Source organism: Artemia sp. Qi Xiang Cuo, chromosome 19 (assembly GCF_049724085.1).
Source record: "Artemia sp. Qi Xiang Cuo chromosome 19, ASM4972408v1, whole genome shotgun sequence".
Lineage (NCBI taxonomy): Eukaryota > Metazoa > Arthropoda > Branchiopoda > Anostraca > Artemiidae > Artemia > Artemia sp. Qi Xiang Cuo.
Genome location: NC_142812.1, coordinates 27,702,840 through 27,730,391, shown reverse-complemented (window position 1 = coordinate 27,730,391; position 27,552 = coordinate 27,702,840). Strand labels below are relative to the sequence as shown.

At 35.7% G+C, this 27,552-nt stretch overlaps 1 protein-coding gene across 1 annotated transcript in view; it reads right to left on the bottom strand.

Moving 5' to 3' along the window:
* The window catches only part of LOC148940683 (uncharacterized), a 212,574-nt gene that overhangs the window by 44,601 nt on the left and 140,421 nt on the right, over positions 1–27,552 (bottom strand). The window contains exons 7-9 of the mRNA XM_089105039.1: positions 24,779–24,880; positions 5,849–6,051; positions 2,240–2,342 (exon numbers count right to left, since the gene is read on the bottom strand). Of these exons, the coding sequence (XP_088961165.1) occupies positions 2,240–2,342; positions 5,849–6,051; positions 24,779–24,880 (408 nt within the window). The remainder of the gene's footprint in view (positions 1–2,239; positions 2,343–5,848; positions 6,052–24,778; positions 24,881–27,552) is intronic.

Genomic DNA, 27,552 nt, shown 5'->3' with positions numbered 1-27,552 from the left:
GGTGGGCGTGAGAGGGGTTTAGTTGCCCTCCAATCACTTTCGACTATTAAAAAGGGCACTAGCCCTTTGAATTTCCAATCGAATGAGCCTTTATTGAAGTTTCTACAACAATGCTTTCTGTAAAAGCATTATATGCCCCCAGGGCATAACTTACAACCCTTGCCCCGAGGGTTGTGGGGGAGTATCCTCCTAAAAAACACAATTTCTATCTGGAAATCAACCACGCTGAACAAAATGGCTATCAAAAAGTTTTGAGTGGGTGTGTTTGGGGGAATGATTGGCGTGGGGAGGCTAGTTGCCCTCCAATCACTTTCGACTATTAAGAAGGGCACTATCCATGTCAATTTCCAATCGAATGAGTCCTTTTTTGAAATTTCTACAACAACGCTATCTCTTCTATCTGGAAATCAACTACGCTGCTCAAAATGGCTATCTCAAAATTTTGATTGGATGTGTTTCGGGAAGCCACTCCAAGCCATGCACAAGCCACTCCAATTTCCAATTGAATGAGCCCTTTTCGAAATTTCTAAGACAACTTCTTCGATCCGAAGTGCCCTGCTCTAAAGGAAAAAAATAATAAATAATACATCGTGCCAACATCGTTCTTATATGCCCTCAGGGCAAAACTTAAAACCCTTGCCCCGAGGGTTATGGGGGGGTTTCCTCCTTAAAAACATATTTTCTATCTGGAAATCAACTACGTTGAACAAAATGGCTATCTCAAAATTTCGATTAGAAGTGTTTGGGGGGATGATGGGCATGGGGGGGCTAGTTGCCCTCCAATCACTTTCGACTATTAAAAAGAGCACTAGCGATCAAATTTCCAATCCAATGAGCCATTTCCGAAGTTTCTACGACAACTCCTTCGATACGAAGTGCCCGGGGATGGAAAAAAAAGTAATATATTGTGCCAACATCGATCTTTACTTAGGCAGCGCTATTGCGCTGCCTATGATCGCTGATCAAAGTTTATGTTATATTTGCCTTTCATTTGTTATTTACTGTTTCATGGCGTATATTTGGCTTTAAAATACACTTATCTATCTATCTATCTAATATGCAGAATAACTGTACCAAACACATTTTGCATGCAGACCCGCTACACTTTACCCCCCCCCCTAATGTGTAAATATATAGCCCAATTTTATTTCTAAAGTAACGAAGAAACTAACGAAAAAAGCGGTGTGTTCTCGAATTTCACACAGCGTAAAGTTGAGTGAGTGGCACATAATACACAAGTACCAGAATTCCTTCCCCCTACCGAAATAAAAATAAACTCAAATAAAATTCTCAAATTTAGAAAACCTTATTTTTTACGGGGGGGGGGGGGTAATCGCCAGGGGGGTAAACGCCGGCCACCGTAAAAATGAAAGCCAGTAATATGCCTTCCTGGTATCTTTTCTCTATTGTTTATTCTACAAGTTAGTTTATTTGGAAAGAAACAAATTATCTGTTGAAAAAGCTTCCTTTTTTTTGTCTAAACATACTGTTCATTTCATTGATAGCGCTGTCTCACACCTGATATCGTTATAAACAACAAAAGCACGAAGAACAACAGGGAAATCTTTTTGCAAGACAGTGGAGATAATTTGAAAGGCAGTGTGGTCTTCGTCGCTATTTTTGATATCGTTATGATAAGCCATTTATAAGGCGTGAAATATGTGAAGAATTTAAGAATTTGTAGGATTTAAATCGTAAAAATTTAAAAGTTTTGGCGGGGAAGGAGAGGGGGGACTGTACGAGTGGGAATAACCCTAGTTCTGGAAAAAGGGAAGTTTTGGCCCAAGCAATAAACAGCAATGTTAGACAAGCATATACAAAGCGATTTACCTCAATTGTAGGGTTATATTTATGACGGGAGTGGAGTAAGACTAACTGAGAAAAACGCAAAACAAAATGGGGAAACAATACAACAAATGGAAGAAATCCGAGTAATAAGATTCAGAGCTTTGAGCATAGTATTACAAATTTCTACTAACCAGAGTAAACGTGGTAATTTGCGAATAAAAACACAAAGTCACTGTGACCCTTTCTTTAGAGATGTTTAGCAGCCTCTTGTAGGCCTATCATAATTTCAACTTTGCATTAAAAGACATTATTAAACTTCAGAGTTTTATTCACCAATAAATACAGGTAGGGGGGGGAACAATATTCTTGTTCCTCCTAGAAAGCCTCCATGACCAGGTATACATAGCCAGGGATACATATATCCCCTGGAGATATAAAACAAAAAACATACTTGCTTGAATTGATTTCCGGTTGTCCGAGTTGATACTCGAAGCAATCGACTAGCCGTCCGTCTCACCTCTGCATACCTCATTCTGCACACTTGAACTGTATCCCTAGAAAATTACGTAATGACGAGATTTGCTTGCCTTCTTCAGTATATAATTTAGTGAATTCTATGAAATATAGAAACATAGAGGCTTTAAATAGAAATAAAAAAAAGGACGATCCAAATCACTTTCAGGTTACAGAATTATCAATTATTCAAAACATATTTAGCTTTGGATACATATTTAGGATACATATTTGGAAACATATTTAGCTTTTTCCCATATTAATTAAAAAAAACTTTTTCCACAAAATAAGTTTTTCAAAGAAAAGTAAAGAACTCCATTAAACAAAAAATGAGCAAAAACAAAATGCCTTCCCAAACCCCTTTCCCAAACAAAAAAATTTCCCAGAACAAATTTGCACTTTACTGTAAAAATACAAATGAATGTGCATTATCAGTTTAATATACATATACTGATATTTAGTAATCAAAATGTTAATATAATGCAATTTATTAAAGTTATAAAAGTCAAAACATTTATATTTTTTCAGTAAAGTGCAAATTTTGTTCTGGCCTTGTTAATTAATTATTCGGTATATGAAAGGGGCTGTCCCCTCCTCAACGCCTCGCTCTTTACGCTAAAGTTTTTTATTGTTTTAAAAAATAGAGTTTTGAGAAAGAGTCTAACTTTAGTGTAAAGAGCAAGGCGTTGCCTATGTAGGCGTAGCGTAATGATCCTTTTTTGAAGTTTCTACGACAACGCCTTCTATAAAAACCTTATATGCCCTTAGGGCATAACTTGAAACCCTTGCCCTGAGGGTTGTAGGGGAGTGTCTTCCTCAAAACCATATTTTCTATCTGAAAATCAACAACGCTGAACATAATGGCTATCTCAAATTTTGATTAGATGTATTTGGGGGAATGATGGGCGGGGGGGGGGGGCTAGTTGCCCTCCAATCACTTTCGACTATTAAAAAGAGCACTAGCCACTCCAATTTTCAATCGAATGAGCCCTTTTCGAAGTTTCTACGACAACTCCTTCGTTACGAAGTGCCCGGGTATGGAGGAAAAAAAACACATTGTGCCCACATTGTTCTTTACTTAGGCAGCGCTAGTGCACTGCCTATGATAAAACCTATTATAAGGAGAGTTGGTTTCTTGTAAAGAGATATCAATTTGAAGAAAAACGAAAAAAAAATGTAAAGCTTCCGTAGTCGTTTATCGAAAACAAAAGAAGACAATTTTTTAGAGAGACGAAAGTAATTTTGGATGGTTCCATATTGTCATGCTCGAAATGGAGGGTTTATTAAAACTTTTATAGTATTACTTGGGATCGAAAATAAGGATCTCAAGCTCCTTACAGAAATTCTTTCTCCAAGCATTTGAGCAAAAACAACCTAACAGTGGAAACTGAAAAAAGGTAGCGTTATTTTTGTTCATTTTACACACCAATGTACATGGATAATGTGTATTATTATGAATAACAGGGGCGAATCTCCAGCATTTTCGTTGTTGGGGGGGGAGGGGGGCAAGAGGGGTCCATATCCGGATAGTCAAGGGGTATGGGATATAGGATAATTTTTTTCTCCACATTATTGGGGGGGGGGCAACTTCCCCCCACCCCAAACGACGCCCCTGACTAATAAGAGGTTACGTTTGATATGATGATATGATATTCTTAAACAATAAAAGCCTTTATGGGCTGTGCTTAATATAATAATAATTTTAATATAAGTTTATTTTAATGTACATAAATATAAATTCAATACGAGAATAGAATCAATAAGGCTCTCTTAAATCCAAACCAAATAAAAAATTCAAGAAAGTGGTCTTTATGACCAATACCTAGACCAACAAATCTTCTAATTTTCTTTATCCTCAAAAGTGTCTATTGCCCAAAATAGTATCCACCTATTTTTCCCTTTCAAATCACCACAGGAAAATTTTCTCCCTCAATCCTTATTTAGTTCTTCCCTACGAATCCAAAAACTGACTAAATTACCTTTAAAATCCCAACACATTGGGCAAAAATAAGGACAAATTTTCAACCTTACCTTTCAAATATTTATCTCCTAGTCATATAAATTTCCTTTTACGGATATTATTGTTCTTCCCTACTAAACCTTGCCTTAAAATACGGTTCCTCCGTGTACTAGACATCAAGTATATGCACTGAAGCCTTTTTTGCTAACGCTGACCGAACTCGCTACATACCTCAATAAAATTATTTCTCATGAGCAGTGTATAAATATCTACTAGAGGTATATTTCTTTTTTTTAAATCACTTTTGAAAAAATGCCTTGAGATATATCCTTCTGTTTTCGACGCAAGGTATATTTGTTATTAGTACAGACATTATACAGTTTATACTTTGTTTTACGAAATGTAATAAAGTCTTCGTCCGTTTGCATAATTCGCTCCCAACTATAAGGATATAGATGGGGCTCTAAAATGACGTTCTATAGTACAAAATTGATCTTTCGACATTTACCAAAATGCATCTGAATTTGACAGTAACCTTCAAGAATAAATAAAATCGATAAATGTATTTAAAACTTCGAATAAAATGCGGAGAAAAAGACTGTCGAAACTAAAAAACTACTACTCAAAGATTAATCTTGTATATAAAAAAGATAGACAATCAAAATTATTTTGGTTAAATTTCAGTGGTATACCTAATTTTTCATTTTAACGTTACTGCCTTCTTTTCAAAGACACGAGCTAAGCTAAAAATCCGCGGATACGGCTATTTTTAAAACTGTTGCCCTTTTTAAGAAATAATTCCTCGCCTGTCCCATTTTAACTGATTAAAATTGGCTACTAGAACAAATCGCTAGAAAAAATGGCTACTAGAACAAATGTAATTAACTTCATTTCCTAAAAAAACATAGTCACGAGTCATAAGGAATGATATTTTATAATAATCCAGGAATCGAAAGTGATGGTTTTTAGAAGCAAAACGCCATCTACAAAAACATTTTCGACAGTAATCTATAGCTATAAACCTTATATCTTCATGGAAACTACTGCCTAAGATACATTATTTTGAAATTAGGAATCTACTCTGTTACCTCTCCCACCCATAAATGTTCGCCCGTGTGTTCTGACACATACCCAGGGGTGGGAGGCAGGTCATATTACAAAAAATATAGACGATTTACGTGAAAATATATTATGTTTTAGGCAAAATATAACGAGTGTCTTCAAGAATGTGTGCCGTATAGCCATCAGGGCTGGGAGGCGGGTCAAAAAGTATCGACGATTTACACAAAAAATACGAGGGAATACGCTGACAATCATGAAAACATCGAAATTTTTACTTAACTGAAATCAAGATTAAGATTTTAGATTGAATGACAAATCTTCACTCCTTTAAGAGTAAGACCTCCAGACAATACCTAATAATGTGCTAAGAAAAAAATAATTAATGTCTTCAAGAATATATGTCATACACCCATCATTTTTCACGTAAGCTGAGACATAAGCCTCACTCAGAGAATTCTCCATTAATTATAATAAATCTCTCTAAAAAAAAAAAAAAAAAAAAATATATTGCTTATAGCTACATACCTCACGTCTTCATTATGCACGAGCTCTTGGCTTTTTTCTTCTAGACTCTTCAATAAATCGGAACTTGTCGAAGCGAGGCACTTTTCTAGTTTTGTCTGCACTGATTCCCCATCTATTACAAGAGGGCTTTCTTCTAGAGAATCAATAATTCGAACTAGCTCAAAACTAATGCCCCGACAATTTCCTATGTAGCTTTCCGCAGCCTATAAAATAAAGATTTTGAGATGCTGAATAAACTTCCAAATTGAAAAATAAACCGTAATATCTGAAAATAGAAAATAAAATCATATCTTTACAATATAAACACGAAAAGGAAAGGGAGATGGAGAGAAAGAGAAAGAGAGAGAGAGAGAGAGAGAGAGAGAGAGAGAGAGAGAAAGAGAGAGAGAGAGAGAGAAAGAAAGGAAGAGAGAAACACATGAGGCGGACAATTCTTTTAGCTAATTTCTTGAAATGGCTTTTGCAGCTAGGCCTATTTATTCTCAGATTTTTTTTTTATTTTAGCGAAACTATTTAGTTCAGAAGCCGTAACTCTTTTTCTAGTAATGAAGTCAAGATTGAGCAATTCGCACACAATAAACGAAGGAGTAATTCATTCATTTAGGTATATTGTATAATTTTAATTTAGTATATATTTTGAAACGATTCAACAGATTTTTGATAAGCTTTTTGAGAGGAAGAGGAATTTTAGTAAACAATTTTTTATATATTTTTTTTAGTTCTCTTGTGGCTATTATGGCTTTGTTTCTTCCGTTGTTTTTTTTATAAAGAAACTCTCCGGCTGAGGCAACATGACTTTTTTTTAGCAATAAATTCAGCAAGATCAGGAAATTAATAGACAAATAAGGCATATTTTATAGGTTCAAAATGTTTAAGATTTATTTTGAAATAACTTAAAAGGTTTTGTAAATATACCAGAAGAAAAACCAAGCACGTTTCTTTCTGAGTTTACAATATCCTCTTTTGCTGACAATGGAAGACAAGTTTTTTTTTTCATGAAATAAATGCGATCAGCATTTACTAATATGAGTGATCTGAATCCGTCATGAAATTTAAGCGACTGGTGTTGCCAAGCATCTCGACTAATGAAACAAAGCCAAACGTAAAGCTATTAAAAATTAATTGCGCAAAGAAAAACACTGAGCTTTACAAGTTATTCAAATATTTTCTTATTATATATTGCACAACTTTTTAGAAAGCCATCCTGCTGCTTAGGAAGGGGCGAATCTATTTTATGGGATTATAAAATTGGTTTTTCAGTACCGGTACTGCTTGGATTATCAAGGATTGGAAACTATCTCTAAAAAGTTACAATTATTTCATTTATTAAATATAAAAATTAATAATAATTCACTAAAAACAATTAGATTAAAATTGTAACTGTCTGATACAGCCAAAATTATATCCTTTTTGCGACTGACTAGATCTTATTTCCCAAAGTGTCTAACATTAATCCTCCCAAAATACTCTGTTTTTATCCATATTATAGTCAACGTAATAGCGTTAACATAGTAAAGAACGATGTTTCTCCCATGTGTTAATACTCAGAAGTAATTGCATAGAACATTGGTCGTAGGGAGTTGGGCACGGTTCGTTCGACCACATACTCTGACTTCTAGTCCTGTTTTAAAGGAACAAAACCAACTGACGGTCACCTTGCTGCCTTCTTGCACCCCATATGCCTCCAGGCGCCTCACGTGGCATCGGATAAAAAATTCTATGATCGTTCAGGGATAATGCATGGATTGGTTCTAAATGATTAAATGCTAATCATTAGAAGAAAGTAACTTTTAAGCATAGCTGTCCCAAAATAAAAACATATTAAGGATTTATTTCACTAATAGTGCTTGATTAATAGAATAGGAAGTCGTAGAAACTTTTGAGAGGGCTCATTCCATGCCAAATAAAGAGTTCAAACACCCTTTTGGACTAGGGGTGATCAGAAATCAAACTGAAACCCATTCCGGGCCCCATGTGTTTCCGGGGATTCCCACAGTCCCATTAAGTGTCGAAACAAAATTGCAAGACAACCATTTCAATCAGAATAGTCGAAAAATCCAAGGTTGTACCTCTGGGAGTAACATGGTATTTGCAACCAGATAGTTGAAAATATCTCAGAGAAGCAGTCACTCCAACATCTCCTTTTCCACCACTGCCAACTAACCAGAATCATGAAATGGTTTTAAATCTATATTTTTGAAGGCAGAAAATAGGCTCAGGCATGAGCCCAAACACCAAATTTCCAGCAGAAAGGCCAGCATATTAAATGTTGCTTAAACCAGAATCATTTTAAGAATTTCAATTTGTATATTTTGAATTCCATCTACAATCCACCCATAATATTTTTGCAGAAAGACAAATAAAATATCATATCACAGAACTATGATCAAAAATTTCGCAAGAATACTCAATTAAATGGAATAATACAAATTTTGCCCAAAGCTTAAACTGGAACCCAGCATTTTAGTTTTTAAATCGAAGACCTTAGAAAATACTTAACAAAAATTTCTATATATAACACATAATGTCAATTATAAATAAAAAAGTAACAACAATCAACTTTAACGTTTTTCCGAAAAAAGTTATTCAAAGGAAAGTAAAGATCGATATTAGTGCCGAAAATAAGCAGAAAAAAATCATACAATAAGCCAAACGTAAAATGAACAGAAACTGAACTAATAAAGGAAACTTTTAGCAAATAAAGGTTAAAATTAACGTTGGCGGGGTCCATGCCAAATCACTAGAGTCTCTTCTTTATTTGGCTATTTCTTATGGTCTTTCGAGCCCTCTTTGTCGAGTAAATATAATGAAATCTGTCCCTTCTCGTATTTCAGTAAGTTTTGGCCGTGTGTCTTCATAATGTTTTAACGAGAAAATCGTTAGTTATTAGCACATATTTTTACTTCCGCAACTTTACCCAAGTTCTTTCACACTCAGGCTAGATACTGTATTTTAGTTTTGCTGATTATTCAGATATTGAAGAGACTTCTTCTTTCAATTTCGGGAAACTTTTATGTCAATCGCTAAAATTCCGTTCCACCTCTTCACATCAGCAAGCTTGATTGCTCATTTTCTGCTGTAGATCGGCTATTATTTCTATTTATTTCGTTTTGTTTTATGTTGTTGTACAAGGGTGTCAACTGTGGGAGGGCGGAAAGGGGGCATATGCCTCTTTCAATTTGGAAAATACCCTTTTTCGGTACTTTTATTGAAAAAGGCCTTGTATTGGAATTTTCACAAAAAAAAACCTTCGCCTATATTTTCAAAAATATATTTTGCCGTTCCCCTAATTTTCATGAATGAAAACACTGTTGTTGTGGCCAGTGTTTTTCGTTTCTTCATGCTCTCCGAATTGGGGCGGTAATACAGTTTTAAAGTGAATGGTCAGGTCAAACACAAAACAAACCGAAATTTCATGAATGCATAAATGAAACCTAAAACGAGCTGAAACTACAACAAACGATCAAGTCAAGTTTGAAACCAACAGAAATGACCACAGATAGGAGTGAGAGTACAATTTCCTCATACCCCGAACAACTTGACTGTCAATTGGCTTAAAACTAAATCGGGGAGTACATATCCTAAAACTAATTTATACTATAGTTAAGCGTCTTAAATTTACTAGGAAGTCGCATGCCAAAACTGGGGCACTAGTCGTCAAAGTTTTACTATGGTTCCGGGGTCAGCAACAATAGAAAAAATACTTAATGGTCTTTCCAGTGAACCAGTCTTTGACTAATCAACTGAAGTCGGTTATTCGTATTGATTTACGGATCTTTGGGGGCAACCTTAAAGCACTCCTTTTGAATCACATCCATGTCTTGCATATGGAATCAGCTATTCCCAACTTGGAAGAGGGATTTATTCAGCTGACCTTATAGAATTTTACAGAGATCCACCAGGTGGCAGATCACCCTGTGTCAATTCATTTGTATTGTCTTTGGATGTAATTAATCGGTTTAATTGGAGAGTCTCTAGTATCTTTGTAAACCTACTTGGACTTTTGAAGAGCAAGAGAACAGTAGAGAACGTTATAGTACATCCGGGTTGGTTGGTTTAGTGTTTCTCTTCAATAGATATTGAGAGACTAATTCAGACTTAAATGCCAGGTGTTGTTTTAGCAAAAGAGGATTATCCCACATTTCTGCTTCGACGGTTGGTATTAAGAAGATTATATGATTCTAAGGACAATTTACAAGTTTTCACGGATGGCTATATGAAAAACACCGTACAAAAGGGGATCTTAGAAGTTTGTTGGGGACAATCTCTTCTTCTCCAAAGCTTAACGTAAGTATACCCTGGACCCACCTACATATCGGTATTGAAGGTAACGAAATACCATGATTATTGCAAAACTAGGTCTCAAGCAGTTCATGGAATGTCAATCTCTTGAAGGATGCGCTAATTAAGCGAAATAAATTGAAACAGTTGCTCTTGTGTCCTGCAAAGATAGAATGAGGTGAACGAATAGGCATATTCTCGTCTTTAGTAAAAATTATATTTCTAGATACCTAAGCCCTATTTAAAGGAAAAATCAAATTCATTGTTAGCAATTAAGTTTGATCAGGAACTCGAAGTGGGCTTGTCAACATCAGGCCTTTTTGATCACCAGGATTTATAGAACTTCAAGAGGATTTTGGTCACACTGTGAAGTTCTCGAAGCTTAGTATTGAAAGGATTCGTCTTACGAATATAATTTCTAAATTAGGGTTTTCACTTTTGACCCCAATTGGTGTCTTTTTTTTTTTTCCTTTTTTTAGGGAAGATTTTCAGATAAAAAGACAGAAGATGTAAGTTTCATCAAATCTTTCCATCTAGTGGTTCTTCTATAGTAGCTTAAAGGCACAATTTTATAGAATTACCAGTATGATCATTCCCTATCTCACCCATTATAAAAACCCGGACCAAGGTGCGAGTGCTCCAGAGATCGTTTTTGCAGATATAAACATAAGCGGCATTAGATATTTTCACGGGTAGACAAGTCAGATTTCTCTTGGACGCGAAACAAGTGGAAACCCGCTATTACGAATAATGCACTCTGTAACCATTTCTCATTGATTGACGGAAACAGAATAACCCGCTAATGCAGAAATAAGTGGGAGGAGCTTTTTGTTCGCACCGAGAATGAAGACCAGAAATGATCTGCGATAAACTTACTGGATAATTCTATGAACTGTGCTTAAAGGCCACCTATGGGCACTATTCTGTTTTCAGAAAGGTATTAACCTCCTCAGTAGTGGACTTGATTCTTTGAAAACATACTCTGCAATATGTTGTCTGAAAACAAAAGCATATGAAAGATCATGTGTTGGAAGTTTCTCGTGACGTTTATACCACCTCACAAAATATGTGACCAAGACTGAACAACATTCTATACTTTTAATAAAAGAAGTACCAGCAATTTTTTAAATTATTATATTCTGCGTAGTTTTGAAAATAATCCTTAAATAAGGAGTCAATATCACCACTATCTTGCACAAACATATTTTAACAACTGTGGAGTGTTTGTGTTTATTGTCAGTGGGATATTTCAGTGGCACTGAGTAGCAGCAAAAAGACCTAGCGTGGTGTGACGCAAAAGAGCTTTGGCAGTACCTCAGTAAATCTTATCCAGACAAGATGACATCAGCCAAGAAGAAAAGCCCGAAAAGGAACACGAAATTTCTAATTAATTTTGCTATGAACAGATTAATGGAAAAACAATAGTGTTAAATCTATGTTAAAAAAAATTCTTAAGTCGCTTCGGCTATTGAAATTATTTTTGATCCTCTGAGTGGCATCTTCCTATGAGTTTTTGTTTTGAAAATTTACACATTATTTAAGTCGCTAGATGGCATAGGGACAGAAATTACAATAAATAACCGAGTCAAACTCAAAACGAACTGAAATTAACATAAGTTGGGCTCAAAACCACTATGCCTTCCCAAGGCCAGAACGAAATTTGCACTTTAGTGAAAAAAATACATATGAATGTGCATTGTCAGTTTAATATACATATACTGATACTTAGTAATGAAAATGTTAATATTATTTGATTTATTAAAGTTATAAAATTTAAAACATTTATACTTTTTTCAGTAAAGTGCAAATTATGATCTGGGCTTCGAAAGGCATAGGGGTCTTGAGCCCAACTTATGTTAATTTCTGCTCGTTTTGAGTTTGACTCGGCTATTTATTGTAATTTCTGTTCGTTTTGAGTTTCATTTATTTATCGATGTTGATTTGTGATAGTTTCACGCTTGGTAGATTATTTTATTTTTTTTGCTCATTTTTTGTTTAATGGAGTCCTTTACTTTTCTTTGAAGAACTTATTTTGTGGAAAAGTTTTTTTTTAATTAATAGCTACAAAAAGGAGACAGGATTACAATCCTATTAAAAACAGGCTCGTAAAAAAAATAAAAAATTAACAGGACAGGATACAACGTAAACCAGGTCAAAGAAAAGCCCTTTTCATGCATTCGAGCTGGCAAAAGTAGAAATAAAAAATAGCGGCAAACACTTAAGTTTTGTTTACGAGACTCTTTGACATTAACACGGTCTAATCATGCATGAAACATGTGTGGAAACTCTGGCCAATCTATCATAAATTACATAAAACCTGTAACTTAGCATTAAATAGTTTCATGCCCACGGACACATTGCTTTTTCTCATATAGCACAGTAATAGAAATAACCGTTCTTTGTTATTTGGTTATGGTAAAATTAAAAGAGGTAAATCACATGTATATTTGGGCATAGATTTACCTTCACTGTATTAGATTCTATCGAATTTAATTAAGTCAAAGTTCAGGGCAAAATAGGATATCTACATTTTTATTTGGTTCTCCCAAATTCCTAACCCAAGAAACAGCTCCTCAGGCCCCACTTTTCATTATCAAAATGTAAGGATTCAAGTTATCTATCTCCAGAACATCTCCAGTACAAATAAACCAACTATTTATGTTTCCCTGTGCTTTTATGATTATACCAAACTAGCACTTTACTGAAAACACAAAAGTCAAACATAAAAAAAAGGATTATTGATTTAAGAGTCAAAAGTGAGTATGTAGCCTGACAACACTAAATGAATCTATAAAGCTTTTCATAGTCTTACACCAGTTGTGACATTAGTAACTTTCAGTATTTAATTAAAATTATCTTAAAAACATAAGCGTAAAACTAAATATTTTTTTAATAGCCGCGAAGTAATTGAACAGCATACAGAAATATTGGATTGATTTATCAAGCAGCATTTTGCTCTCACCAGCTATAATACCAATAGTGGGTAATCTACAGTCTTAAATTGTACAAAATATGCTTTAGTATCACTTGAAATGAAGATAAATTAAGACATAATATGAACTCTGGAAATCCGATTATTTCTCTCTATACAAGAGTGAATTTCAAGCTAAGATACAAATTCAAAAGCTTAGACTATAGTCCTAATACTATCAAAATGACGTTACCTCGAAATTATGTATAAACTATTCATGACATGCCCTTTTAAGAACCAAAACGAAAGCCAGACATTGGACTGAGCCATTTTGCAGAAGTGATACCAAATTAAACGTAAAAAAAGACAATCCTAAAACGGATTGTTGCTTTATCTTAAAATGGATTGATCCTAAAAGGGATTAATAATATTTTGATTCTATAAAAAGTGTCCTTAATTGGTTTGCTTTTACTGTACCAAAACTCCTATATTATTTTGTGTTTTCAGCACAATTAGGAAACATAATTAGTTGGTTTATTTGTACTAGTTATATTAATATATATTAAATAGGCTATGAAGTAATAATTTTTGTCCGTTTTAGGTTTCAACTTCGCTCTTTACTTCCCTCGGAAAAACTTTGTTTTTTGTAAATTAATCTTTGCTCGTTTTTGATTAAAATTTAATGCAAAAACAACACTGCCATGATCTAGTTCAACATATTTCAAAGTAAAAATATATTTCCTTATTTTTATAATTATCTTTTTATACTCAAACTTCAATTAGCATTCCCCTTTTTCTGGTATTAATTAAAAAAAAACTTCCCGAAAAAATCAGTTTTCAAAGAAAAGTAAAGGTCATTTTAAACTTAAGCTCAGCAGATACAAATACCTTTTAAAATTCAAACTCAAAACGACCAGAAGTTGCTTTTACAAAATAAATGAAGCCCAAAACTAACAGAAATTAAATAAGCAATCATAGCAAAAACATGCAATGATATAAATGAATAAATAGATCTTAAAGCGAGTAATGCTTAGATTGAATATGAAAATCAAGCTTAAGACGAAAAAAATATTTTCCTAATTGAAGTACAAATGATACTTAAAACGAACAGAAATTAAATAAACAATCAATGCAAACAACCATACAATAGATATTAATGTAAATTAATAAATAAATCTCAAAATGAGTGAAACTTAAATTGAATATGCAAATTAAGCTTAAAACAATCAAAAATAACCACAAACAAGAGTTTGGGTATGACCTCCTTCTCTCACTGTAAAAGTCTAAAACCTACTGCGTCATTGGCGCTTTACTGAAAACCAATTTTGTGACAAATATTTTCTTTTGTACTTATCTCTGAAAATAAACATTAAAATTATAGTAACATTTTGAACTGATGAGCTTTCAGCAATTAATCTCATTATACATCAAATACTCAGTTTAACTTATTAGCTCTTTTTAAAGTTGTTAAAGACGAATTTAGTTTCCCTAAAAACAAGATACTGCCTTCTTTCCTAACTGTAAATAAAAACCAAAAGCCTACTGCGTCATTGGCGCTTAACGGAAAACGGATTATATTACAAATACTTTCTTTTCCAGTTTTTACAGCATTGAAAATAAAAATACAATTACAGCAAAATAAATTCTTGAACAGATGGATCTTTCAACAATTATTATCATTATACATCAAATATTCAATTTGATGTTGTTAATACTTTCCAAGACTGTTCAAGACGCATATAGTTTTCAGTAAAGCGCCAATGACGCAGTAGGTTTTAGACTTTTACAGTGAGAGAAGGAGGTCATATCCAAACTCTTGTTTGGGTATGGATTTCAATATGGTATGGGGCTGGATTTCAATATCCAATCAAATGAGCCCTCTCTGAAGTTTATACGAGCATCCCTTCCATACGAACAATAAATGCCTTAGGGCATAAATTAAAACGCCTGCCCCCGGGCCCTGGGGGGTTGTGACGACACCTGAGTTTTTTTTATCTGACTTTTGAGCAATTTTTAACTTAAAACCTATCTCAAAATTTTTATTGGATGCATTTGGGGAAAAGGGGCGTGGGGAGCTATTTGCCCTCCAATATCTTTTGACTCGAAAAAACTTAACTAGAACTTTCATTTTCCAATCAAATGAACCATCTCTGAGTTTTTTACGAGCATCCCTTCAATAAGAACCATATATTCCCCAAGGGCATAACTTACAACACCTGCCCTCGGGCCCTGGGGGGTTGTGTTGACCCCTGAGTTTTCGTTATATGGTCTTTGAAATATTTAAAAAAAAGCTACCTCAAAGTTCTTATCGGATGGGTTTGAGGAGAAAAGGACGTGGAGGGGAGGGGGCTAGGTGCCCTCCAATCTCTTTTGATTCTTAAAAAGTGAACTACAACTTTCAATTCCTAATCAAATGATACCTCTTTAAAGTTAATACGAGCATCCCTTCCATAAGAACCATATGTGCCCCATGGGCATACTTTATAACGCCTGCCCCAGGGCCCTGGTGGGTTGTGTCAACACCGAAATTTTTGTTATATAATCTTTGAACTATTTTTAACAAAATAGCCATCTAAAATTTTTATTGGATGCATTTGGGAAAATAAGGTTTCGGGGGGGGGGCTGGTTACCCTCCAATATCTTTTGACGCTTAAAAAGTGAACTTCAACTTTCAATTTCCAATCAAATGAGCCCTCTCTGAAGTTTATACGATAATGTTCTATACAAAACCTTATATGCCCCCAGAGCCTAACTTAGAACCCTTGTCCTGAGGGGTGTAGGGGAGGGGGTTTTGTCATCCTCAAAGACCTAATTTTCAAAACTTAAAACTACATTTAATAAAAAAGCTGTCTCAAAATTTTGATTGGATGTGCTTGGGGAAAAGGTGGGCGTGAGAGGGGGGTTAGTTGCCCTCAAATCACTTTCGACTATTAAAAAGGGACTAACCCTTTGAATTTCCAATCGAATGAGCCTTTTTTGAAGTTTCTACTACACCGCCTTCTATAAAAACCTTATATTCCCCCAGGGTATAACTTAAAACCCTAGCCTAGAGGGTTGTGGGGGAGTGTCCTTCTCAAAAACATATTTTCTATCTGATAATCAACTACGCTGAACAAAATGGGTATCTTAAAATTTTGATTGGGTGTGTTTGGGGGACGGCTGGGCGTAGGGGGGGGGGATAGTTGCCCACTAATCACTTTTGACTATTAAAAAGGGCACTAGACTTTTGAATTTCCATTCGAATGAGCCTTTTGTGAAGTTTCTACGACAACGCCTTCTATAAAAACCTTATATGCCCCCAGGGCATAACTTAAAACCCTTCCCCAAGGGTTGTGGGGGAGTATCCTCCTCAAAACCATATTTTCTATCTGGAAATAAACTACGCTGAACAAAATGGTCATCTCAAAATTTTGATTGGATGTGTTTGGGGTAATGATGGGCGGGGGGGGGGGCTAGTTGCCCTCCAATCACTTTCTACTATTAAAAACGGCAGTAGCCCTTTGAATTTTCAATCGATTGAGCCTTTTTTGAAGTTTCTACAAAAACACCTTCCATCATTGGGCTAGTTGCCCTCCAATCATTTTAGACTATTAAAAAAGGCACTAAAAATCGATTTCCAATCGAATGAGCCCCCTTTGAAGTTTCTACGAGAACCCCTTCCGTAGGAAGTGCCTCTGAAAAAAAAAACATTGGAGCCGTATGGCCTTTACTGGGGCGTGGGGGTGAGGGGGGGCTAGCTGCCCTCCAATCACTTTCGACTATTAAAAAGGGCACTAGCCCTTTGAATTTTTTTGAAGTTTCTACGACACCGCCTTCTATGAAAACCTTATATGCTCCGAGGGCATAACTTAAAACCCTTGCCCTGAGGGTTGTGGGGGAGTGTCCTCCTCAGAAATATATTTTCTACCTGAAAATCAACTACGCTGATCAAAATTGCTGTATCAAATTTTTTATTGGTTGGATTTGGAGGAATGGGTGGTGTGGGGGGGGGCTAGTTACCCTCCAATCACTTTTGACTATTGAAAATGTCACGAGTCTTTTGAATTTCCAATCGAATGAGCCTTTTTTGAAGTTTCTACGACAACGCCTTCTATAAAAACCTTATATGCCCCCCAGGGCATAACTTAGAACCATTGCCCTGAGGGTTGTCGAGGAGTGTCCTCCTCAATAATATATTTTCATATGGAAATCAACTACGCTGAACAAAATGGCTATCTCAAAATTTTGATTGGATGTGTTTGGGGAAATGATGGGCGTGGGGGAGGGGGCTAGTTGCTCTCCAATCATTTTCGAGCATTAAAAAGGGCACTAGCCATTTAAATTCCAATCGAATGAGCCTGTTTTGAAGTTTCTACGACAACGCCTTCTATAAAAACCTTACGTCTCCCAAAGGCATAAATTAAAACCTTTGCCCTGAGGGGTTTCGAGGAGTCTCCTCCTCAAAAACATATTTTCTATCTGAAAATCAACTACGCTGAACAAAATGGCTATCTAAAGATTTTGATTGGATGTGTTTTGGGGAATGATGGGCGTGGGGGGGGGGGCTAGTTGCCCTCCAATCATTTTCGACTATTAAAAAGGGCACTAGCTTTTTGAATTTCCAATCGAATGTGCTTTTTTGAAGTTTCTACGATAACGCCTTCTATAAAAACCTTATATGCCCCCAGGGCATAACTTAAAACCCTTGCCCTGTGGGTTGTGGGGGAGTGTCCTCCTAAAAAATTTTTTTTATATCTGGAAAGCAACTACGCTCAACAAAATGGCTATCTCAAAATTTTGATTGGATATGTTTGGGGAAATGGTGTGGGGGGGGGGGGGGGGTGGCTTGGTACCCTTAAATCCACTTCGACCTGTAAAAAGAGCTCGGGCAGTTGAATTTACAATCTTTTGGGATCGAGTCGAAGATTACACGAGACCGCTGTGTATAAAATCAGCACGTGTCGACAGGCAATCAACTAAAACCCTTGCCTTAGCTACTGGTGGGGAGTTTCTTCCTGAAAAATATATTTCTATATGTAAATCAACTACGCTGAACAAAATGGCTATCTAAAAATTTTGATTGGATGTGTTTGGGGGAATGATGGGCGTGGGGGGGGGCTACTTGCCCTCCAATCACTTTCGTCTATTAAAAAGGACACTAGAACTCTCGATTTCCAATCGAATGAGCCCCTTTTGAAGTTTCTACGACGACCCCTCCCATATGAAGTGCCGCTGGAAAAAAAAACATAAAACATTGGAGCCGTATGGCCTTTACTATAGGCAATGCTACAGCGTTGCCTCTGGTAATTCAAATATTTGAATTGAACTTATACTGAACATATTACTTTCAATGGTCATATTGTCAAATTTTTAATGATATTCAAGAAACTTCAAACAACTCTTGAAGTTCAAACCGTGTTGATTGACATAGCCTATTTACGGTGAAACCCTTTGAGAAATAGCACAAAAAGCGCCGTTTTAGTGCCATATGGCACTTACAGATGGCAGAATTTATAAAAAGTACGTATACATGAGAAATAATTTTTGAATAATCACTTAAGAATCCCTTGAAGATTTTCTAATCGCCCGCTGGGACTGTTGAAAAAAAAAAAAAAAAAAAAAAAACGGGAGACAGATAATTGCTACAAATGCAAAAAATTGATTGTCCTTGTTTTTCATATAGGGGACTGAATTTTTCTTGTACAATAATATGACCGTGTTGATTCCAAAGGTGTCCTTTCATTTTGATCGGACGCCATTTTCGAGGGGTTTGAGTTTTTTTTTTCGAAATCACCATAAATTTCTTTTCGCAATAAACTTTTACTTTTAAGACGAGCCGAAATAATAGATAACGTTCCTGAGTCAGTGTCAGATGGGATTTTTTTTCACTAGGCAGTTTTTTTTTCAAAACGCGTTTTTTAACTTTTGCTTACTATGGGCTGTTGTTCGCTCTTTACTAGGTTGCAGCTGCCGCTACAACCATGATACCTTGCCGGGACATGCTTTAAAAAATGAGTCTAGAAAATGACTGAAAAAAACAACAACAGCGGATACCAATACTGATATTCCCGATATGGTACATGCGATACCAATACGTCCGATACCGATACGCGCGATATCGATACGCCCGATACCACATACAGCCCTTCCCCAGGGACTATGGAGGGCCATATCATCATCAAAACCATATATATTGGACCTTTGAACAACAAAATGGCAATCTCAAAATTTTTATAAAACTAGTTGAGGGGAGGTGGCCTGTAGGGAGGAGGAGGGGCTAATTGCCCTCCAATCTTTTTGGTCACTGAAAAAGGGCACTTACAAATTTAATTCCCTTTTGAATGAGCTATTATACGCCTCTATGATGCTCTGGCCACCCACTAGCCCTGCTAGGAAAAAAGAAGAAAAAAAAGGGAGACAGATCAGTGCTACCCACGCAAAAAAGTCATTTTTCTTGGTGTTCAAGGTGGGGGACTCGTAATTATTCTAGTAATGGTTTTGGACCATGCTGATTCCAATGGTACATTTTTATTTCGGTTTGACGCCATTTTCAAGGGGTTTCAAGCTCTTTTTCGAAATCACCATAAATTTATTTTTGCAATAAATACTTCTAAGATAAACCGAAACAATAGTTCCCATTCCGAATTTAGTGTCAGGTGACGATTTTTTATCACAACATAGTTTTTTGAGAACATGATTTTCAACTTTTGATTACAATGGACTGTGGTTCGCTCTTTACTAGGTTGCAGCTGCCGCTGCAACCATGATTTTCTCTCCATGGGCAGCGTGTTTTTTAAAAAAAAGCGACTACTTCCACGGATTTAATGATATCAAAGCAACAATAATTCCTTATAATTTAGTTTCCAGTGATAAAATATAAAATTAAAAATCTAATAAAATTAAATTACTAGTCCAAGTTTTTAACTATCCTTTCATTTCCCAATAATTCCAGTGCACGTAAATACATACATATAAGCAAATAGTACAAGATACTATAATGCACGCTAATGAACCGCTAGTAAACCTACCAAAAACCGTTTTAGAGGGAATTTTAAAAGAATCGTTGAGCAAAAACTTCAGTAATGTATAACCACTTTTACTACTTATAGTTAACCAATTATATAGAACCAAGTGCCTTCAATCAGCCTTTAACAACCCAAAAGGGTATGAAAAGGTTATGTTTTTGTGTAATTTCTAATAGCCAGGAAGAATATCTTGGCTATTCTGGAGGCGTGGAGGACTCTATGAGCAAACACTAAAGGGGAATTAAAGGCAATAAACACCTCCCCAAAGAAAATCTTTTGCACAGCTTCCTCAAAGAAACCAGAATTTTGTACAGCTTTGTTTCATGATTTTTTTTTTATGGGAAAAAAATGTAGATCGTAAGAAAACCCTAATCATTTCCAAGGAATATATTATTAGAAAAAACAAAAAGGAAGGGAAGTGGGTGACCCAACTAAATGTACAACCATTTATAAATTAATGTATATAACGTTAATTTAAAGTCTAATGAATATCAACAAAGGATGACGGATATCTACGCCATTTGATGAATTATTTTGTAAATAGCTCTGGCCAAACATAACTGAACTCGTAGCAGCAAAACCTGCGTATCAAAATCAGTTATTCAACACCTTTTATTTGTTCCATATTGCTTGGTCATGTTTACAAAACGAGTTGGACGGTTGAAGCACTAGTTTGAGAATCTAATAATGATAAAAGGTGTACCCCCGTCCTTGTTTCCAAACGGTGTACACGATTTACTTTAGTCACACGTTGATTTTCCTGCGCAAAAGCTGTTTCTGAAACCTAAGTACATATAACTAATTTTGATTCCAAATTTGCAGGTTTCCATCCACGCTTATATATCATTCAACAGATAACGAAGAACATGAAGAAAAAGTAATTGAGAAAACCAAACGAGGGTGATTTTCAGCCAATGAAAAGAAGACAAAGCAAGTATTTCGGCGAAGACTTACGCTAAGCCATCATCAGCACTAAAAAAAACTTTATTTACTACATCTATCCTGCCTATAGGCTGGATAGAACTTGTTGGTCAAGTTCTTTGACCAACAGGTTGAAAACTAGCGGAAATTAGTTCTTTTTAAGGTGGGCAGCATAGCATAAAAAAAGATATCCTAAAAGGCAGGCACGTACACTGAAAAAACATTTTTGGAGATCTAATTTCTTGGGAGAGGTACAGATTCAATAACAAAACATACTATTTGGATGGTAAAGAGATCACAGGAATTTCAGAAAAAAATTTGGATGGGGGTAGGGGTATTGTGTCAATTTTACTCAAAGCTGAATCAAGAAATTTTGAATCAAGTTTCATTACTGCCAGCAACTCCATGAAGATCTCTTGGCGAAGTGGCAAATGAGTTTGACTTTAGCGGGGGGAGGGGAGACTTAAAAGTACATTTTTTAAGTAATTTTACAAGTTATCCAGGAGATAAATATTCTTCCTCCTTCTGTGCGTCTATGTCCATTACAAAATTTTGGAATTTTCTAATTATTAACTGTGAAATTTCTTAGATTACAATTAGGTTGGAAACCAGATAAAATATTCGGCTTGCATTATGCCCCCCAATACTAGTTAAAACCCTTTTTTCGCCAATGGCTAATATGTATCCTTTTTGTTATACCCTGTTCTTTCTCAGCGAAATTACATCGTTTGTCACCGAAATTCAGCTTTTCCCAACGACCTTAAATAGAAAGTAGAACTGATAGAAACTGCCCAATCAGTTCTTCATTTATAAATGGTACAACTGATTAAAAAGACTAGTTTATTTATAACCAGTTTCAAATACTTTTACCGTAACATGCGTGATTCGGCATGAATTACGACCATACTGAGTTAAAACTATTTACTACCCTCATGTTACACGATATTGGCGCAACCTATTGAAACAAATGAAGATGTGGCGAACAACAAACAGTCCAGATAACAGGAAGGGGTAATAGGCAATCTGAGAAGGTTCCAATTAAGAAGGACTGAATCGGAACCGCGCCCGAAAGGCAATTTATGACTGCTGATTTAATGAAAGATGATATTTACGAAAGATGATATATCAGACTTGAATTCAATCGGATGCACGGTAGTTAAAGCATTCAAAGAATTATAAAAATAAAGGGCTAAATTGGTAAACACCTTTGTTCCCATCACACAACACAATTAGTCAGTTTTGTCTGAGATTTTACTTTGAAGCTGTTATTAACAAGGCTGATTCCCGGGGGGGGGGGCGAACCCCCACCCTGAAATGTTTGTCCGACTCGTAAAAACATAACAAAAATTAATAGTAAAATTTTTTTGATGAGTTTTTTTAAGTTCTTTGTAACCCCCCCCCCCCGAAAAATTCCTTTTGTAGCCCCCCCCCCCTAAAAATTCCTTTTGTAGCTCCCCCCCATCCCCGAAAAAAATCCTGGATACGGCCCTGGTTATCAATACCTGTATAAAAACCCAGTTCATTAAAAACCAGACAAGCTTTATTCAAAACTGAGAATTTTTTTAAGAAATACTTTTTTTTTATCTATTTTAGACTGTAGCATTAAAGTTCTTAACGGGTTCAGAGCTCCGTAGGTTCAAGGTAGCTCCCAAAAAATAAGAATTAATATCTCTAAACTGACGAAAGACACTTTTCAATTGGATACTGAATATTAGTTTTAGAAGCTTGTCTGTCTAACTTCATACTAAAAGCTAAAAACTATACCAAATAAGTATTGGGATTTTTTCCGTTGTACGAACTCCACTATTTACGGGTCAGTTTTTGTTCGTTGCTCGTTGGAGTCTGTTTGTTTTGTTATTAGGGGGGGGTTGGGGTTAAAGTACAGTGGAGCGTTTTTAGGAATAATAAAAGTAATCCAAAAAATCCTAAAATACTTACATATATATTTCATAAAAGCATCTCACTACTTAAACCCCCCCCCGTAATGTACAAACGTATAGCCAAAATTATAGATTTCCTAGCATTTTGTCATACATCTTCAGTTTCAAATCAATACCCGTAAACGACTTAAAAAATACATTAAAATAGTGGTATAGGTATAACGGAAAATATCTGATATTGGTGCATAATCACCCGCAACCTAGTAAAGGAAAAACCGTGGCTTCTGGTAACCATAGTTTGAAAAACGGGGTTTCATAAGAGACTGTTGAGAGTGACAAAAATCATTTTACTATAATACTGACATCCAAACGTTTTATCAAGATTCAACAAAACAGTAATTTGTAACTATGAAACGAAGGTTTTTGAGAATTTTATAAACCATTACATTGTAAAGTGTAAAGTTGGGGAACAAAAAATACCATCGGTAATTATTTATCTTTGAGATTCAGAATATATTTAGTTTGTTACAATTCATTTCGATTTGAGAATTTAAGAAAATAAACTGTAGAATAATGTCCTTGTAGGCCAATTTTGGGGTTATGGGCAAACATCGACCTGTTCTATCAGGTCACAAGCTGGTGCACCTTTTGGAATCAGTGCCACTGATTGCCCTGAAAAGTACCTTCAGATCAACAGCAGTAAAACTGTGCCACCAAACCCCTCTTTTAAAAGATAGCCAGCCGTGGATCAAAGACTATCAGCAAACTCGCGAGGCCGCAGAGGCAAAGCTTTCTTTGCGGGAATAGGGGACAAAGGGTAGGGTTGGTATAAAAAGGGAATAAATACAATCTAGAGCCTAATTTATGTCCTGCAAGCCTCAAACAGAGATGTATGAAACAAAGAAGAAACAAAATAAATGAAAAATAATATCAAATAGCCAAAAGAAGTGGGTAGTTGTCAGCCAGTGGAACAGTATTAAGTGAAAATAAGCAGATATTTCGACAAGGACCGACAAAGACCTCCGATTTCCCCCATTTTGATCATTCCCATTTGATAAGACCCGTCAACAGCTGGGGAAATGACTGCATGAACACAAAACTTCAATAGATAAATCCCTGAGATATGAAAATAAAAATAAAAATGACAATTTTGATTCTGTTTTGGCCCTCCAAATTCTAGAGAATCCTGATCATTCAGTTCTTTTTGAGGAGACAACTTTAATATCTACCGTAAATTGCTTACCGCAATCTTTTATCGAGGCAATTGAGATAAAAAATATACAAATAGAAATATTTCTATAACTAGAGATACGGATATATTTCCATATGCCCAATTTATAATAATTTAATATCAAAAGACTCAAGTCACATTTTTTCTTCAGTTTAACTTAAGACATCATGTCTGCATATCTAATGGAAATCGAGTTTGCAGGCAGGCCAAATATTGCTAAGCAAATCAAATTGGCCCAATTTGATTCTTGCCCAATCAAATTGGTGAATGGTGAATCTTTCATTTATCTTGCCTGTTTTTATTCAGTGTGTTTTTTCCTCTTCTGTGGTTTACTTCAAAAGGTTAGATTTTAGTTGTTTTTTGTTTGTTTTTTTCATTTTTTATTTTTTTCCGAATACTGAAGACGACTTGGCGGAGGTCCTTGTCGAAATATCTGTTTTTTTTCACATCATATTGTTCCACTGGCTAAAAATTACCCTCGTTTTTTCGGCTATTTGGTTTTATTTTTCATTTATTATTTTTTTCTTCTTTGTATTTATTTTTCTTCTTTGTATATTATTTTTTTCTTCATTTATTATTTTTTTCTTCTTGTATTTACATCAAGCAGAAATTTGTCTTTCGAGCTTCCAATTTGTCATGTTAGGCATATATTAGTGGAGTTTTTAAAACTACTAGTACACTGAGCAAACGAATGATGATTACCTCTCTGAAATCAATCCACTTCTTCAGATAATCTTGGTCTGAGTCGTATAGCTCTAAATAAGGTACTAATTTATCACTAACAGCCATTGATGACCATTTTATCTGAAAATAAAAGCGGAATTAATTATTCTATGTAACACTTTTAAAAGCGTCTTAAGAACAAGTTTTCCAATGCAGGGGAGCAATTCTTCCCAACTTTCCTTTAAAAAAGAAGAAGAAATGCGAGCATTAAAGCACCAACAAACAACAAACACTCTAAAAAGTTGTTTTTCTCGTCACTTAAATAGTACAATATTAACCAAAAACAAATAGTGCAGTTATTTTAGTGGTTTCACCTCGGAATTTGAGAGAGTCGGCTATAAACTCGTATAAACCTTTACTACGCCACCCCAACACTTCGGCTGCCGTCAATCAAAAGGCGATATCTGACATGACGAGCAAAATTGAGATTTCTGCGTATGCCAAGTAGACACTCCGCTCTATCGGTTGGTCGAGTCAAAAACGTGATATCTACAAAAATAGCCAAGATATATGGTAGTTTTATTTGGCGTTATTTGGAAAACTTGTATTCTCTTGTGACTCAAAATGCGATATCTACACATGCAGATATCGTCTTTTAGATCTTTGCTTTTACTTCCAGCGCAAGAGCAGATATCGCCAAATAAGGCCAACCTTTCATCACATTAATGGCTATGTAGAAAAAAAGATTCCGTAGAACTGAAGAGCAGAATCATGAGCCGTGGCAATTTCTTGTTGAAAGAGGCCCTTAAGATGGCAAGAGAAAGGTAAAGGTAATTGGCTTGTTAGGAAAAAATCCTGTGTACCTGTAAAAAATCCTTTTGAAATATGCAGAGATTTGACCCCAGCAAGGGAATCAGCCAGTAGGATAAGTCAGTTTAAGTTTCTAGTTTGCAATTCTGATGCAGGTTTTTCGTCATAGCTCTGGGGGCTCGTTTTGCAGATGGTTTGCTGTTGTCAGACCACATTATTGCTTGTTTGGCAAATGTTTTGTTTCTTTTTATTTTTTCAGCAGTGTAAGCTACCATACATTTTGAGGCTATTTAAGAAGAACCTGAACTCTGTTAAAATCTGACGAAAACAGGATCTTTCCCAGTCAGGGCCACTAGCCGTTTATGGGGTAGAGTACCCACTATTTTGGAGTACTCCAGGGATGCATGTCCTGTGCATGTCCACAGTCAGGGTTGGCACTTTAAATGGATTTTTTTTTCTTTTACGTGTTAAAATGTAACAAATAACAAAAGCGCTTTATCCAGTTTTGGCCTCGAAAACATTTATGACTGAGGTATCTGCTTTACATGTAAAAATTTGATGTAAAAAATGTTTTTTTCACTGGTGTAAAAAATAATATTTTACATGTAAACGTTATGTTACATTTTTTTTTACATTGCCAACCCCTGTCCACACTAGAAGCAATCAATGCATGTCTGCAGTACTCAGGCAGTATCTATATATTTGGGGATCTGTCTCCTGTCAGACTCTGCGCTCTCAAACAAAATCTGACACTGTATCCGTCCGGGTCAAATAATTGAATCATTAGAAACACGACAAAACTAGCCTTCAGTCGGGAAAGCCATTCGAATCCACAGTTTTTGCAATTTGTAGCTTCAAAAGCTCTCGCGGTTCCATGGCTGTGCTGAGATTTGGCTGATGGTTGCTCGACTAGGTGTTAATCCGGTATGCAATCCCTTCCCTTCCAAAATCCGACCCATGGTCCAAAAAGTTTCGGGACCCCTCTGCTTTACGCTGTTTGTTCTTTGTATGTTCTTTTTATTTTCTGCAATGTCTTTTTTTTTTCAGGGAAACAGCTCAAAACAATGCTCAAATTAGCTCAAAAAAGCTCAAAACAGATACAAACAATGGGATGGCAACAAAGATGCACGCTTACAGCTGTGAAATGGTGACAACAGATATGCATGCGGATAACAGGGAAGCAGCTCCTGTTGTTGTGTCCCAAAAACAATGAATGATCAGAAGTGTTCCCAAAGAAACAGTGATACCAAAAGAAATACCCATCAGTGGAATATTCTCAAGCCATCCATTACCACAAAAATTTTCAGTAAACCAAACAGATGCTCCACCTGAATTAGAGAGCATACGGTTTATCAAATACTGGCTGGAAAAAGTTGAGACTGAGAACATTGGAGTAAACTATGACATGGGGACAGAAATGCGTGCGGAAAACAATGAGACTGCTACAGAAGATATGTATGCGGATACGAGTGAGTTTAGTGACAGAGATGGTGAAATAGTTTAAGACTTGTCCACTCAATCTAACCGTCATGCAGCTAGTAACGAAGATACCAGACAAAGCCTACATCAAAATTTACTTTATTCAGACGAAGACTTGGAGACCAACTCAACAAGTGAGTATCAGCCAGATGGAGAATCAGAAGATTCTGATTCTACAGGTGCTAGTGTTCGAAGAGCAGCAAGACAAAGTACTGATGTACAAGGCGAGCTTATCTCATTTTTACCTGTGAGTGAAGTCTCTATCGTCAGTGTGAATGACAAGAAATACTAGATGTTGAAGAACCTGCTTTTGTAACAAAAAAGAAGACACAAGTCTTAGAAAAAAGGAGAAAGCAGATTGAAAAGAAAAAGCAAAAACATCCGTTCATAGAGAATGGGTGCAACCCCGAGAAGTGTAAGAAAAAGTGCAAAGAACTTGCAATTGATCAGAAGAGATAGATCTATGACAAATTCCAAGAATTAAGCCAGGGAGAAAGAATTGCATACATCAAGTCGTGTTTGTT